Source organism: Polypterus senegalus, chromosome 13 (genome assembly GCF_016835505.1).
Source record: "Polypterus senegalus isolate Bchr_013 chromosome 13, ASM1683550v1, whole genome shotgun sequence".
NCBI classification, from domain to species: Eukaryota; Metazoa; Chordata; class Cladistia; order Polypteriformes; family Polypteridae; genus Polypterus; species Polypterus senegalus.
In genome coordinates, this window is record NC_053166.1 from 62,999,856 (window position 1) to 63,018,096 (window position 18,241).

At 33.7% G+C, this 18,241-nt stretch overlaps 1 protein-coding gene across 1 annotated transcript in view; it reads right to left on the bottom strand.

Annotated features, from left to right (window-relative positions):
* Positions 1-18,241, bottom strand: part of LOC120542129 (matrin-3-like) — a 65,865-nt gene that overhangs the window by 8,701 nt on the left and 38,923 nt on the right. The window contains exons 12-19 of the mRNA XM_039774306.1: positions 11,237-11,351; positions 9,552-9,571; positions 8,789-8,911; positions 7,693-7,818; positions 4,192-4,317; positions 3,099-3,229; positions 2,314-2,743; positions 1,749-2,061 (exon numbers count right to left, since the gene is read on the bottom strand). Coding sequence (XP_039630240.1) covers positions 1,749-2,061; positions 2,314-2,743; positions 3,099-3,229; positions 4,192-4,317; positions 7,693-7,818; positions 8,789-8,911; positions 9,552-9,571; positions 11,237-11,351 — 1,384 coding nt within the window. The remainder of the gene's footprint in view (positions 1-1,748; positions 2,062-2,313; positions 2,744-3,098; positions 3,230-4,191; positions 4,318-7,692; positions 7,819-8,788; positions 8,912-9,551; positions 9,572-11,236; positions 11,352-18,241) is intronic.

Genomic DNA, 18,241 nt, shown 5'->3' on the forward strand with positions numbered 1-18,241 from the left:
AGATAATGAACGTATTGAGAGGGAGGTAGGGATGTGCAAGAAAATTGTGGTCAATTTCTTTTTAAATTTTACTTAGCTAATTCATTTACATAATTATTTTAAGTTTAACACAGAAAACACATCATAGAAATTAATTTAATCCTTGTCTTACCCTGGGTGTTCAATAAGATAAGTTGCTGTTATTCGAAAAACTTTTGAGTCGATAAATATTAGTAAATATGATCTTAGTGTAATCTTTTACTGTATGTCATCGTTTGCTTTTTGCCTTGACGTTGCAATGTAAAATGATAACTGATACCAGCATATTGCAGTTAATACAGCAATCGCAAAATGTGTCAAAATAAATCGCAACATGCGTTTTTGAACAATTGGTGCAGCCCTACGCTATTCTGACACTGCCAATTTGACTATCGTACAGCAGACAACGGGGGTGTTTGGAAGGTGAGCTCAGCTTTCACATGATAACTCGGTACATTCAGTAAAAAGAATGGAAATTTAGTTTATGAATGGATGCACAGTTACCTCTGCATGCTGCAGAAATTTCTCAAAACATGCACTTGCATTGTGAGAGTTTCCAGATAAGCATTAATGTGTCACCTATTTGAGCGCCTATTATCATATCACAGTGACATGCAGGGGTTTTCCAGTCAGATTTCTGAAATTCCCCAGCCCATTAGCTTTCAAAATGCCCTCACGTGTCATTCCAGTATGAGCTGATCTGTTCTTAAGGTCTCAGAGTAATCTACTAAGAACAACGCAAGTGGCAGGGGATAATGGTGGATGCTTCCACATTAGCTCATAACCATGAATCATTTTGTTTATCAAACAGGCTTTTAGTGAATAAAAATAAGGGGAGAGGTGTGCCTATCTAATACATGTATCCTTACCTTTGTCGGCCAATTAAATTTCATGATAGATACCTTTTGTCAATAAACTTGTGCTATCCTGTGGATTACCAATTAGAAAGCATGGCTCCAAATAGATATATTTGGCAGGATTTTTTCCTGTAAGATTATTGGAATCCTCAGTCTATCAGCTTTCTAAGGAAACTCCTCGTTACTCCAAAGCAAATCCATTGGGAGCAAGGCAAATATAAACCTTTGTCAGCTCCCCTGACTTTCAAGTGAAAATAGCATTTTTCAAAATGTATTAGCCAATAGAAAGCAGACCTACTTTACTTTTACATACAACTGAAATAATAAAAAAAAATCTTTACAGTTTAATAATTACACGTCTCTATTTATGTACACTAAGTATGTCTTGCCATACAAGTCTATGGGAAGAGTTGTCAAATCAGTTACAAACTTGTCGCCTTACACACAAATAAATGAATCCAATCAGTAAAATGGTTTAATTTATAAAGATTTTAAATTGAAGGAGTCGTACAATACTGGTAACTTGATATCAGCCAATACCCTGAGCCCAGGTATTAAAATTAGTATTGGTAAAGAGAAATAATTGGGATTGGCACATCCCAAAGGTACCATTCCATAATTTCCTACAGAAAGTAACTGCAATTCTTGCACTCATATCCTGCTTGCCTATTATTCCATCTCAAAATCTAAAGAACATTAAACTACAGTACAGTTATCAGAAACAGCAAAGCAAATATTTATTGCATTTACTGAGTGTGCAACACATTAGTTTAATTTTTACTGAAGTCTTTTGTTTATACTCAATAACTATGATTAATCAACACAGTAATAACCTAAGTTTGTTTAGCTGTAATGATAACCATAACATCTTACCCACGGGGTTCTTGGGCTGGTAAGGGCCTACAGGTTCATGCTTTGGTTTTTTCCCCATCTCTACTGTTCTTTCACATTTAGGAACAACTAATGAATCTTCCATGGATTTTTCGTGAGAGCCTGATATTTCTAATGAATCAGTATTACACATATTTGTTGTGATGTTCTCTGTCATAACATGTGAATCTGATTTTTGCAGAAGACTATCTTCATTTAGCTTCTTCTCTTCTTTAGCAGTAGTCACATTCTCACTGTTTGAGACGGAATTCTCAGATTCTGCCTCCAGATTTGCACATTCACCAACATCAGGTTTCTGAAATACATAAAATAACTTTTTCATTCCAAAACTGGTAAGGTTTGCTATTTGTAGTCATCGGTGTTGTGGGTAAAATGATAAAAAAAAAAAATGTAATACTATCAAAAAAATAAATGCTTCTTTTATTTACTAATATAGTTTTTATCCCAAAACATAACAACTGTTTCTCTATATAAATTTCAACACAAGTGACTTTTGTGAATGGTTTTATTAAAAATATATAAAACCTGCCTGTCTGTGGATACTTACGTCATCTTCAACTTTATGGCACTCAACTTCTTTATTTACTGTCTCAGGGTTTGCCTCAGAGCCCTTTGGGCTGCCACACGTTTCTGAAGGGTTACTATTCACCAAAATAATTTCTTCCAGTTTCTCCTCCTCTTCTTCTGTCATGATACAGACAATGCCTTGGTCAGAATCTTCATTTATGTGTTCTTCTACTTTCATGTCATCCTCTTCCATTTTTAATTTTTTCATTTCAGATTCTCCTTCCTCTTTTTCAGTTGTAACCTTCTGACTGCTTCTTGATTCATGGCTATGGGTTCTTTTCTCAGAAGTACCAACTTTTTCTTTTGCCTTTAACTTACTCTTCGAAGGTCCCCTATGGCCTTTGCTACTTTCTATTTCCTCTCTATCAAGATGCTCTTCAGTTTCAGAAGAGTGTAAGGAAGGTCTTTTCCTATAGGGATAAAACACACACATTAACTCTAATTATTAAAAGATAACATGAAAATTTAAATTCCATACTTTTAATATCAAAATTCATAAAATGATTTATGATCTAACTAAATGTTTAGACTTTAACAAACGAATTACATATTTTCACTGAGTAATTTTTTATTTTTTTTTTACATTGCATTATGCATTGTGTTTTAATCCATTAACAGTAGATGGGGGGGGGGAAAAAAACCATGACGAACATTAAGAAAATGTGTAATTTATATTTATGTATAACTTATCAGATTAGATGAAACACTGAGGTGTTTCAGCACACATGCTGAAAAGAAATTATTACTTACTTATGCGATTCTTACCCTTTTGTTAGTTTTTTATACTTTTTGCATAAGGAAATACGAATCTTTCTTCCATAAAACAATATTGGATTATCTCTGTAATGATTTGCCATTCTATAAGCAGCATCAGAGGACTCCATTTCAACAAAAGCCTAAAAATAGTTTGACAGTCAAAGAATATTCTCTTAACATTGAAAAATAATTATCGCACCTATGGTTTAGTTTAGACAAAGCACAGAATTTTAAAAAATACATAAAGTATTTTGTAAATAACTACATATATATTACAATGAAAAGCAAAGAAATAAAAAAGCTATTAACAAAACAACTGTGTTATTACACAATGAAAAAAAGAGGATAAAGACTTCATGCATAAGATATATCCAACTCCATTCAGCCCTTTCTCTTACCATTTTGAAAAAATGTTTTCTATATATGCACCTTTTTCCATGACGTATTCCCGAGATCTTATGAGGACATACATTTAAGCCACTCTATGGAAAATACCACATTTTCTCTAACAACTTGTGCTGAGCAGAGTCAAGAGATCATCTTAATACAGAAGTAAAAAATTTAAAATCCAAAGAAAAGTATGTCTTGACTCCATAACGATCAAATGCAAACGTGTAGTGTACTGGATGGTTGAGATCCTGTTGTTACTCCCTCTGTTGCCCTGAGGAAGACACTAACCTGCCCAAGCACCAACAGTTAGAATATACTGTATCTGTAAACAGCAGTAACATATATTAGTCTTGTACATTAACTGCATTAAAGCATTAACCAGATATATAAATAATGCAAATACTACTAATAAACAGAGCATTGCAGTTATTTGTGAGGACCACTGCAGGAAAACTATGTAGATGTATGTGTTACATTTTGTTATAGCTATATAAACATGCTCAAACCAGCTATATAACATGAATGACACACCCCACTCAAAACAAACATATAAACATTCACATTATAGAATGTAATGTAGATTGATAGATTGATAGATACATACAAATATGGGTTTAGAGTGTCATTACTGTCACAAAACTGAAAGTCTGAGTGATGTTTGTTGAGTTATGCTTAAATTATTAACCAAAATGTAATAGAAATATAAAAGTACCTCATCTCGTGCATGAAGAATTAAGTAAATCCTAACTTTTCCAAAGGATTTTGAAAGATTCAGGATGTATTTATCCAAAAATCTTGTGGGTGGCAGGGGTTTCAAGTATACCACCCGTCCAACATTCTAAAAAATAAAAGAAAAACACACTTATGGAAAGGACTACCTGACAGTAAATAAAGTGATTTTTAAATGGGTATTAACCAAAATATTACCCATGCATTACAAAAACAATAACAGTAATTCAGATGGACTGGCGATACATATTTGAAATGAGTATTACATTATGCGTTAAACCATTCATAACAATGTAAATGTATCATGGTACAAACTGACTGTCTACTTATCAACAGTGTGTGATTTGTAGCATTTTTTTATTCACTGTGTGTGACACGCATTATTTGTGTCCTCTTTGAGATCCACTGGTAGAGGCTTATTTTTTTTTTTTTAGTAAACGTTGGGAGCAATTTTAAACATGCATATCAAATTCACATGGTCATTTACACTGCTAAACAGTATGCAGATTTGGATTTAATATTTGACATAGCTTGTATATACAATCATACAAACAGAATTGTTCATATAAACACACGCACCACAGCTATGCCTTGTAAATTTTAAGGAGTATGAAGAGTAATTAAAAGACATCAGTTAGGTGTAAAGGACTGAAGATAATGAATGAAGAAAAATAATGGCATGGTGCCATAAAAGATGTTCCATGCGCTACAGCAGCTTATGCAATGTCAATCTTACCCCTCTATGGCTTTGGGGTAAATGACTGACAAGGTAAAGAAAGCAGCCAACACCTTTCAGAGTTATTTCAAAGAACTGCAATTGCCAGGGGATGGGTTACCTGGCCAAGTAAATCCTATCATTTTTTGTAATATTTAATGGAAGTTCTAGACTCTTGAAGAACTCCAGAAAGAGGTTCATAGTGGGCTACTTCATGACACAAAAATCTGAAGCGTGTTCAAGCAGGGTTAAGACATCAGCTTCCATCCAATTGCAAAGAACTGTTGCAGTCACTGGGCAATGTCACATACTTTGGTAGCAGCACTTGTATTCTTAAAGCTTCAGTTGTGGGATTACATAATTTTTGCCACTTCCATTTGCTGACTAGAAGGATCCTCAATTTCTGCATCATTGTTATCAAATCATTCCTGGTGTTTATGCAAGGTTTAGACAATTGTCTTGATGCATACTTTTTTAATTTGCACATTTTAATTTTAAGTTGATAAATCTGTCATTTTTGCCAAACAATCTACAAGCAATAATTTTAATACAGTATAAAAGTTTTATGAAAACATGTTTTTACTTTGTCATTATGGGTTATTGTCTGAAGTCTGAAGGGCAAGAGTATCAACTTTATCCATATAAAACTATTATTATTATTAAAACAGTAAAATGTACAGAAAGTGAAGAGTCTGAATACATTTAGCGAACAACTAGAGTATCCAAATACTGTTTCTGACACTGAACTTATCCAAAATTGTTTTAACTACATGACTTCAGCTTCACACAATTCCTTGAGTAAAGAACAAATTCCTGGCTTCAGTCTTAAATGTGCTCCCATTTAATTTCCAACAGAGATTCAATGTTTAATTTAAAGAATTCTGGTACATCTACTTTATAGACTGCTTTGAGAATTTTGAAGACCTGGATTAAAGAAACTGCTGTGCACAAAAAAAATCATTAGGCAAAGGAAAGTGCACAGTAAAATAAAAAGTGCTACTTACTCACAATGTCCAATACACTTCTTATATTACGTTGTCACTGAAGAGCCTAACAGCTAAAGCTGCAAATGATCTGTATTATACTTCTATTGCATGTCATTCTGACAAATTCGGCTTTATAGTGAACAAGTCAGTTGTACAGCGTCCAGACTCTGGAATGACCTACTGAAATTAATCAGATCAGCGGACTTCATAAATTCTTTTAAAAAACAACTCAACCCTCATCTGTTCAGGAAGGCTTTTAGCTCTACTTGACTTTATTACCCTTCTCTCAGCTACCTCTCTGTCATCTAACCTGTATGTGTGTGTGCCAGACCACCAATTATGTTGTCTGTTAGGCTTTTTTCTCTGAATTCACTGTCGTAATCTTCTTTATTTATTTATTTGGTTTGTACAATGCTATATACCCTGCCGTTCTTTCTTATATTCTGTAAGTGCCCTGAGCATGGGAAAGGCGCTATATAAATAAAATGTATTATTATTATTATTATTAAGAACAGGTTTTAATGAATCCAGGACTAGTTCTGTATACAGTTGCCGCATTAAAATTTAATAAATGGCAATCATTCTGCTTGAAATACAAAGTTCAAACCAAAAACACTAACAATAAAAATATACAATGCACATTTGTAGAAAACAGTAGCTGTAACTGATCTCATTCAGTTTATAAAAAGTCTGTTGTTTTAAGAACGGTTTGGCCATAACCAGAAAAAAAGCATCTGATCATCAACATGAACTTCCAAATTTTTTAGAATAACACTTTGTTCTATAATCTTACAGGCAACAGAAAACAGTCTGTTGAATTTGCTCAGTTATTAACTGTTAATTCTGCCTTGGTCAGTAAAAGTGTTCATTTAGCTTTCATTCATAGTGGAGAAATAATTAGTGCTGATACCTCAAAGTTCCACAGTCATGCTTTCAAATTCTAGTCTGGGCAGTATCTGAGCAGAATATACAGAGCCTCCAGTTTAACTGTCATATTCTAATGATGTGTCAGGGTAACTGCAGACTTTAAAAATTGCACCATTATACATTAGTGTGTATGTCAGTGTCCTTGAACCTATTCCTCCTAGCATGAGCTCCAGTCCTCACAACCCTGAAATGGATTAACTGGATTCAATAACTGATGTAAGGATGGTTTATCCACTTGATGCATACCAGATGTTACCACCAATAAAAATCACACTTATTCTGCTGAGAATTAAAATGCTTCATTTACCAGAAAATCGTCTTAATGAAGCAACTGGTACATCTCCTAATCTGCAATCTTGAGGAAACTTCTCACATTTTTCTTCAAGTGGAATATTTATGCAGATTAGGGGTTCAGGGCCAAAAAGACCACCTAGCCCCTACTGGGCATTCTAGTTGCATAAATAATTTATCAGCCCTGGTTGGCAGTGTGAAAAGTGCCAGCTTTTTATTAATAACTTTGTGATCATTTGTTTTGTGAAATCTTCTTTAATATTCTTAAAATGCAATATATTGAAGAACTAAGTCTTGATTGGGTCTTTGCTCTGGCTTTGGAAATAAGCCCCTTTCAAAGGTTTCAGCATTTTTCATTTGATCACTAAATGCTACTTTTATCAAAAAAGTCACTTTTATTTTTCTGAAGTTTGTTTTTGTCCATCCCAGAGTAAGTAATGAATGTCATTTCAGTATACAAACACATTCAAAATGGAGGAACTGTTACATCATCTAATGCAGGCTTAAATCAAAGCGTTTTTTTTTCTTGGCTCATTTATTCACTCAAAACATTAGTAAAACTTACATTCATAGTCTTATATGTGTTTGAAAGATGAACCTTTGCCGTTTCTCCACAAACCATAGCTGAATTTGTATTGTAAAATTCAACCATTTTTCTTGCTGCCTCGCTTGATGGCATTTCCAAAAAAGCCTTTGAAAGAAAGAAACAAAAAAAAAAAAAGTCACACATGGGATAAACATTTTTTAAATTATGTAAGGTGCTGTATTAAACAGTCACTTGGGATACTGAAAAGGTAGGATAATATTCATTTATTTGGAGGTGCAGTGTGACCTTAAAGGAATACTCCATTCAATTTTATTTTTAATTTTAACTTATCCCCATGTAGTTTGTCCAATTTTCTGATATAACTGATTTCTTCAGTGACCAATGCTGGACAACAACAAACAAAATAAAAAACATACATGAAAAACCTGAGGTTTTTGTGGTTAATACTTTTATAACATTTGTTTGGGACATTGTAATCATACGGCTGGAAGAGTTGACACGTGGATTATATGACACAAGTACTTTTTTTTTTTTTGGATGTTTTTGCTATTGTTTGCTGTTCTTACAGCATTGGTCACCACAGACATATTTTATATGTGAAACCTTGTTATCTCAGAGCTACATGAGAACACAAGATTAAAGATTTTTCTCTGCTCTCACAACATGCAAAACAGGTGACATAGAAGTTTATTTTTGTTTCCATCTCATTAGTTTAAGCATGTTGTGTAAAGCCAGTGGCCATCTAGCTTGAGAAAGCTAAAATGAGTATTGCTGACATTGAAAAGGCTCTTCAAAGTTATTACTTCAAAGGCATTACAATAAGAAAACCAAAATCAGAAATATGGTAATGTATAAAAACATTAAAGAGCAGAAAGTTTACAAATGCTTGAAGAAATGTAAGGTAACTTGTCTCACACTTAACCTAAGAAAGGTATTTTTAAAACTCACCAGCTACAAATGAGTCATTAAAAATGGATTTGCAATAGTAAATGTTACATATGCTACATATGTAAATACACAGCCCTATTAGGCTGGGGTGTCAAGCAGACATTTGGGAGTCACCACTGAAAACGTTTGGAAGTCACAGAGATTGAGATTTATGAATCATACTTACCACCTTCTTATAACCAAGTATCAAGTAGTTTATTACATTGCCAAAAGATTCAGCAAGTTTGAGAATTTCTTTCTCAAAGTTTTTTTTCCTCACAAAGTGACTTATAGAGACAACTCTTCTTTCCTAAAAATACAAATTAAGTTTAAAACTATATTAATCAACTTTTAAAACGGCTAACATATTACATGCTACATGATTTAAACTAAGGTAAATCACGAAAAATTTAATAAAATTAACAACTTTCAAACTTTTCACTGTGAAAGGTGAATAAGGAAAAGTATGTTCATAACTTCAAAAAGGTAAATTCCAGTCTTCTGCACTGTAAGAATTTTAGTTTCTTCTTATAACAAACTATAACATTCACAATGCCTCTTTATTTAATTACAGGCACACACAGGCTTTATTGTCTCATTACAAACTATTTCTTTATACAGATATAAAATCAAAAATATATGAACATTCTTAAAATGGCTATTATGATCAGCTGCAATGCAATCCTTTTCATGTTTCTAATTATAGAGAAATAATGCCAAGCTAAACATGAATAATTTTCATAATTTCAAGCACAATATACATTTGATAGCTTCTTGGTACTACAAACTATTAACAAAAACACGATTCTCATATTATAAACATTAAAATTACACAACAGACTGCATCCATTAGAAGTGACTTTTTTGTCGTGGGAAATTATTAATTTGAAGTACAGTATATTCACTGTTTTTATACTTTTAATAAATAATTGAATATTAACTGTACTAACCTTTGTCGACTTGAGATCTTCTACAAAAGAGAAAAAAATATAATAGTTCAAAAAAGAGATAAAAAAATCTAATAGTTCTAAAGTATTTAAAACATAATTTCAATTCATTCTTACACTTAACACACAAAGCAAGTCACCTAACTTTCAAATGTTTCAGCTGTTGAAGCATGTGAATTACATGCTTAGAAGATATTTTCGATAAAAAGGTCAAATAAACTATACCCTATGCTACCTGAGAGAGGCTCCAGCACAACCCGTGACCCTTGTCTGGATTAAGCAAGTCAGAAAATGACATGACAATTAAAACAAAGCATACAGCTATGGAAAGGACATTTTTTTTTTTTATTTTTATTTTAAAAACACAGAAGCTAGCTCATTTGTGATATTTTAAAAAAAAAAAAAACAAACGATTCCTGGAACCGATTTTGTTCTCAACACCTATAACAAAGCTAAAGTGCATTTTGTTTAAACAAGTTTAAAAAAAATGGACTTAGAAAATGCCCTTGTTTAAGAAAAAGCACAAACGTCCACTGGTATTCAAACATAGCATGGTGTACTTTGAGTAAAGTAAAATGTTAAAAGCTTGGAAACACTTCCCAAATTATATTTAAAAAAAATTATACTATATATATTTAAACATATATAAAAATTCTATTTTTGAACAGCGTATGTTGGCAAACAGACTGGTATGGTCACATACTGCATAACACTTACTGCCATAAAATTGCTGGTCTTAATTCCCAGCCCAAAACCTCCATGAAGGATATTTTGCATGGTCTTCCCAAGTCCAAATATTTTACGTCTACGTACCCCGAGTTCCTCCTATGCCGAGTTACAGTCAAACACACAAATCTAGCCAACTCTGGTAGAATCTGAAGCGTGCTAACAATCACACAGGTGGGAGGAAAAGTTGAGGAAAAAACATCTGAAGATCAACCGTAATGACACTTTCACCCACCACTAGCTTAGTCTCCCTAGCAATTCTCTTGTACAAAAGATAGTCATAGACCAGAAATCAGACATAACATGTGGACCACCTAGACCTAGGGACCCTCTTTACACAGCAAGCTTCCAGAATATACCTTATTAGAAACTTAACTTGTTTTTCCATTGTCCCTTGTCAATTAAACAAGGTTTCCTGGCTGGGACTCCCAACTGTCCAAGACTTTGTTTTAAATTCTTATTTACACCAGTCTCTCTAATTTAGCCAAGCAATAACACATTTTGATGAATGCATTAGTGTGTCCAGTGATGCAAAGTCACCAGCTAACCAGGATTTATTTCCATTTTGCATCAAGTTCTGCCGAGGAAGGCACAATCTCTATCACCACAATAAAGGCAAAGATCAGACTTACTCAATGAGTCATTCTCACTTTGTAACATTTGAAATGTGCCAAAAAAAAAGAAAAGTAAGAAAACAATTTGGTGAATAATCTAAATATGTGTTGGTTTATTTTGGCACACTGCATGTAATGCAAGTTAGAATTTCTTAAAGAAACACATTCAGATTACAAACTCTTTTAAAAGAGCAACAACTCTACAAATCAATACCTTTAAAAACATTACAACACACAAATTAACATTTTCAACACTTGAAATTAAGATAGCAACTGTAAGTACACACTATACAAATCTGACAAACTTATTTTAAAATAAGTATTATATATATATGAACACATGCTTACTGGAAGAAGTTCCTGACTCTCTTTTTGACGTTTCAACTGCTTCAACATCTCCCACCTCATCCAAAGTAACAAAATCCTCTAGGTTTTCAGGAAAATCTGCCTCAAGTTCTTCATCCTGTAAAATAAATCAAATATAATGGGTTTTGTGAAAAACAAAAAGATACAATAATGAAAAACACTCAGTTCTTTTACAAACCCCACATCCAGAAAATTATATGGTATTTATAAAAAATCAAAACAGAAACTATTGAAAATAATGCTACTTAGAACAGTTTAAATCTATTGTTAATGTTTTTCTATTTTACTTCTGTGAACCTGTCTTCAAGGACTCCCAAAGACATCTAGGATTCTCTATGTTAAATCTACAAAACCGCCATACATTTCTTGTAAAAATAGGCTGAATTTTTCTAGACTACTTTTAATTTATTGTACATTTGAAACCTGTTTCAAAGAGAAGGTGTATAAACGGAGTAAATGAATACAGCATGAGTGTTACTGATGTACTGTACGTGCACAGTGGGGGCTGCACCTACAATCACTAGAAGTTAAACAGAGCACATGAACTAAGCAGTAAAAGATACACACACACGCACATGCAAGTCCTTAAGTACAAGACACAGCAAATAGATTTCATTTCATTTCATTTTGTATAAGTTGTAAACTAGTCTCGCTGAAGCCAGATGTAAAATATATATGTCTGGAGACAACCATGAGTGAATTGTGCTTACAACTGAGTGGCGTTAGTTAGACAGCTCACTAAGTGTCACAGTTCTAAACCAATCCAACACCTTATGAAGGCAGCTCTCAGAGTAGGGGTGGTGAACTGAAAAGATCAGAAGTGCTCTTGTTAACCTGGTCCAACAGAGAGCAGGTTTCTGCTTGCGATGAACCGTCTACAGTCAAAAAGTCTCCTAAAAAACACTATTAGATATAAAAACGTGTGATGCAAAACACCTGAATCAACAAATATGCCTACCACCACCAGTAGATGCAAAGGTGGGACAGCACAATATCCACCTTCTGACTTCATGTTTAAATTAATAACTAAAGAAATGTAATGTTACTAATTAGAAATGTAAACATGTCATAACAAAATAGATGTAGCGTTTAAACATGTAATATATTCAGACTATAAAGCTTATCTAAACTATTTGCTGTTATGTCATATAGTGATACAATAGTTCAAATCACAGAAAGATATCATAGCAGACACAGGTACTTCTCCAACATGTGGTACCCAGTAGAGGCAGTGGTCCAGGTGTATGTGTATGTCTCCTCTGTCATTACAATGTGCACATTAATTATTAAGCTTCAGTTACCTTGTGCTACTGAACTCCTGAATGGAAAACAGCAATTTTAATGTTTCATTAACTCTCAGGATCAGGCCTATTGTTCAGTATCTTTTGCTCTGTCCCTGAAACCCCAGCAACAGTCTAAAAGGCACTGACTAGAGAAACTGGGGGTGGGTAATTTAGGAAGAAGCACTGTGGGTGTAGCCTCTGCAGTGCAGGATTTCACCACTATTCCCCACACACATTTTAATGGATTGTTCCAAGATGTATATTCTCATTTGAGAATCACGTCTGGCGCTGTAAGGCTAGTTGTAAATAGTACTTTCACTCCTTCACACATAGCACCTGGTAAATTCCCAACATAATAATACTCAGAGTTTAATAGGATTTCATCATTCCTAAATACCAGGAAAACCTGGCAACCTCCTATGGTGATAACGTCCCTATGACAGTCCCAAGGTAATGAAACAGATTTCCTAAAAAATGATCAATTAAGTCAAACAATGACCAACAAAGTTGATTTCATTTGTATTCAAAACAAAAGTAAGCTGGTGTGCAGCAACAACTGAAGTTCTACTGTACTTTTGTTTAGTTTTAGTTCCCCATAACATACTCAAATCACAAAGATGCACTCAAGATATATACAATATAGTGTATAGAAAAGCTGAACAATAGAGCCAATGATTAAGCAGCTAAGATATGAAGACACACAATAGTACATTTCAACTAGGCCTGGGTAAAAGTATCGATTTTCTGATTAATCATTATTTTTTGTTTAAATGATTTGATGTCAATTCTTAAAGTTTCAAGATCAATCTTGTGAATCTCTATACTGCTGTATTATTATACAGGCATGTAGATTTTTGCTTATCTTGACTTTTGGCGCGCAAACCATTAGATGCCAGTAATGCACCTCTTAAGGCTTTCTGTAGAAAAAGCACATTACTACCTTGAATAAAAGGGTATGTCCTCCTCAACTGAAATCAGAAACTAAATCAGATGTCTTGACTTAACTATGGAGTTAAAAAGTACATTGGTAAAGAACAACTGGATAAAAGCAAAGCCATATGTAAGCTGTGCAACTCAAAAGTTAAGTATTGCTGTAACACAACACATTTGGAAAATCATTTATTTAGATGCCATCCAGAAATGTTATGTCAGCAGATGGCATTTTGCTCTAAGCTTCCATTTAATTTGCCTCATTCCCAAAAAGTAAAAGAATCTATAGCAGTTTTTAATCTGTAAAGATAACAGACCCTACACCGTTGTTGAAATTGATTTGTAACTGCAGTACTGCTATACCAACCAGAAAGAAGACATGTGAAGTTATTGTACCTAGGCTTTATGAAGTTCTTAAGCAAAGGACTGCCACAGCTTTAGGGTCAACGGAGAGAGTAGCCGTAGCTTGCAACAGCTTGACATCCAGGGCTGCAGATTCCTATGTGACAATCACATGTCACTACATTAAAAACAACTAGGCACCTGTGACAGATATGTTGCAGACCAGAGCACTGCATGGCAGTCACACCGGGAGCAACCTCATTGCCTATATGCGAAGCTGTTTAGAGGGCCGGCTGATGTTCTAAAAACCTTTCTAGCATTTCCAATGGAATGCATTAGTCATAAGAGTGTGTGTTGGCAAGCCCAATAAATGTTGCTTCTCTTTAAGCACGTGGCTAGCTATACTGCTATCGTAGAAAAAGTTTCAATGTGCCTCACCCAACAGAGCAAATGGGCAATTGTTGGAATTTTCAGAGCAGCCTGTGATACAAAAGTGAGCATGTGCGCAATGCAGCCGACTTGAAGGAGTTCCATTAAGCTGTACCACATGGATATTAACACCACCGTCAGTCATGATTTCTGGTTATTTGTCTTTTTTGTTCCATTCATCCAACGTTGCTGTCAACAAGTATCAGCTTCTTTTTTTGTCAGATGAGGAACTGTGAGAACACATTTTTCCAGACTGATTAATGTAACTGAAGATGTGTAAGTCAAACAATTATAGAAAGACATGCGTCTTCCTACTGTTATCTTAAATTTCAACTAATTCAAGATTATTTTAGTTATCCAATAGGGGGATAAATTTGGCTAACAGTTTAGTTCAAAGGACGTCTACATGGAGATTCAAAACACAAAAATAGGATATTGAATCACATTTATTATTTAAGAAGCAATATTTGATTATTTTATAATAATAATATTTGCATGATAATATAGAATTTTTATAGAGTAGAAGCTATTGTATTAAAATAAGGAGCACCCCCCATAATATGTGTGGATTCAGATGTGGAGATATGCATGTTTGTTAAATTATGTTGAATTCTGAATAAGTGCATTTCTGTGATTTTTTTTTATTATTATTTTGAAAGCAATGAATGGTATTTTGTTCCACATGTTGCAAATACTGTTAACTGTTCATTATTAATCAAGTATTGCTTCATAAATATCATGTCCATAGGCATGGCGTGGCAAGTCACTATGTAAACACCCTTCAAATAAAGTGTTACTGAAATTTGTTACATTATATTAATGTTCTCAATGCATAATTAATATCTAAAAAAGCACACAGTTCAAATATATAAGTGCATAATAAATAAATCAAGTTAAAATCGATATTGAATTGGGACATTTTTGAATCAAAATCAAATCAGGACATCAGTGGTAAGACCCAGCCTAATTTTCACTATTCATTAAAACTGCACAAACACCATTTTCCAACACAAAAATAACTCAGTTTAACTACTTGTTTTATTGTTTGACGAGCCTGCTACTCTCTTCCCTACATCCTGTGCTTACCAAATGGTTGCAAATTTTATCATAGGCACTGATAGCGTATAGACCTCTGTTTTATATATCAGTTCAATTTCCTGAACCTTCACAAATAGCCAACCTTAAAAGAAAGCAAATCACTATAAAACTACCAAAATAATCAAACATGTGACTGATTTTTTTGCCTCAATATTAGCCAAACGTGTGTGCGATTGCCTTGTAGCTTTGCATTTATAACCATACAGGTCCACTTTTCCAGTAAGAATTAACCTGGGAAACTAGAAAACACAATTTGCTGAATACTAGACTTACAAAGATAGCTTTAATATTTGAAAAAGAGTTTTGCTAGTCAAGTCCGGAGTGTTGTGAAGGTCAATGGATTCTGAGCTTCACAGGTACCATATTTTTTTCCTCATGGTTATGCAGCAGAGTATTACAAAATCCTTCACAGGCGATATCATTTTTTGGTTTATGTGTTCACTAGAGCGACCATTCACATTCAGCAAAAGACACTGAATGACTTCAGTTGTGTGTACTATATGCTACTATTATTATTATTATAGTTAATGTAAACTAAAATTAAAACTGAAACTATTATTAAAAAAACATTTTTGTAAACTGAAATAAAATTAACAAAACCGAAATGAAAAACTAAAACTAAACAAAACTATTAAAGCAGCTAGAAAGGCTAACTGAAATAAAATAACATACTACAAATATTTTTAGTTTTTGAATGAATATTCTTGCCATCAGTCTTTAACCCTTGTAACTTTTAACTCTAAAACAGAAAAAATTCCACCATGAGTCGCCCATATATATTTATCAAGTGAACGGTGGCTGGTGATGGAGGGTGGGTGTTCACACAGCATTTGTGGTGACAAAGCGAGTGGACTACGGGCACATAAAGTGTGTGAAACAGAAAACGATTTACTATGCTGCCTTTCTTTACGCTTGATGTATATCAATATGTAATTCAAACTCCTGAAATCGGAATATGCTGATCAAACAAAACCTTTACCGTATGGACAGAAAAAAATCACGAGTGAGTAATGCTTCAGTTAATTTCTCCGGTGCCTGCGTTTTGTTGACAATAATTCACCTGCCACTTCGCACAGGAAAAATACTTTTTGAAAATAAAACAACACTGATCAAGAGACTGACGGTCATCACACAAAATCATCATATTGTTACTGACCAATCACTTTTGCTTTAAAAAAGGTGTTTAACAACGAAGCAATACAAACCTTGTAAAATTCCTGAGCTGGCAATGTATCTACTGAACTACAGGTAGGTGGGTGAAGAGAGTCTGCCAGCTGGTGAAAAACTAAACATACTAATGTGTTTTTGTATATATTCTATATTTATTCATTTGTCTTTTTTAGTTTATATTCTCAGCTCAAAATACATGATATTGTGAAAATAAACCAGTAGCAAAATTATGTTTTAAAATATCTGTTCCCCTTTTTACAATTTCTCTCTCTCAAAATAGTTTATGTACACTATTCTTTTTGTTCTTAACATCAGCCATGTCATACATATGGCATACCAGGGATTTTTTCTGCCTTGAATCTAAACCTGCTGGGAAAGGCTCCAGGTTTCCGGTGATCCTGCTCTGGATGAACAGGTTTAAATGATGTATATATTGTTCTTAATCTCAGATGCTGTCTGTGTCATTTTGTGCCGGTCCATACATCTATTACCTACTCTTGCTCTGCTCAATATGGGTTCACTGTTCTTATGATGGGATATTCAAGTCTCTCTACCCCTACCCTTGACACTGCATTCTTGTTTTTCTTTGTTTCCCTCAATACAGCTAGGTTGGGTTTGCACACTGATTCAAGCCTAGGATCCCTGTTCTTCCTAAGCCCCCATAATTTTCATGATCACACCTGTCAGGACGCAGTAGAGTCTATTTTCTGATATTTTTATCTTTTGTGGCCTGCATGTGGCAAAACTCTGTCTATAAATTGTATGTGCCTGAGATGGAATCAGAGATCAATTTAACTGGTAAAAAAATAATAAATGACAGTATTTTTTGAATACAATATCAAAGGCATTAATTGTAAGCATATTGTCTTGGAGCAAGATATGTTGTATGCTGTAGACATTAAGAGTTAAAAAAAAAAACAAAAACTCAAATCTTAAAATTCACCTAAATTTCAGCACAAATTGGCCCATTCTGGGCAATAAAAGCGACACATTTGTTTAAGACAAATAGCATAGAAAATATTTAAAAAATGATAAAATTGTATAAAATTTGTTCATTTCGGGATTTGATTATGCTTGGTTTTATTAGACAAAACAAAACCAGATAGTAAACCATGTTGTGTAGTAAGCTTCCACTAACACTGAACTCATATCATATCCAAACCTGTTAAGTTACTGAACTCCATAGTAGCTCCATGCAATAATTACTGAAACTAATAGATATAAAAATAAAATAGAAATGTCTTTGTGAAAAAAAAAAAAAACCTAAAATAACATGAACAACGAAAACTAAAACGAAACGGAATTTCCAAGTAAGGTCAGAAAAAAATGTAGAAATAAAAACTAATACAATAAGGCAAAACTATAATAACCTTGCTACACTCTGTTTAATGTTGCTTTTTCACTATAACCTGTAACCAAAGTAAAGCCAGCTTTATTTCATAAACTGTTTGGTTGTTCTAACCTGGGTGCATTTTCAATGAGGGGATGGTGATTCAGGCTGTTCTGTGAGGCTGGCCATTAGTCAGTCATTAAAATATTTTCACTCTGGTCACAGGGTTAAGCACTAACTTTAAATTCATGAATAGGTTTAGTTTTTAGCAATGCATGATTTTTTATGCAAAACATTCACAGCTGCACTGAACTGCAGACGAAGTGCAAACAATCACTCCTTTTTGGTGTGATGACGGCTAATTCTGTAAGGTTTAATTTGTAAAGAAAAAGTAAATATTCTCGA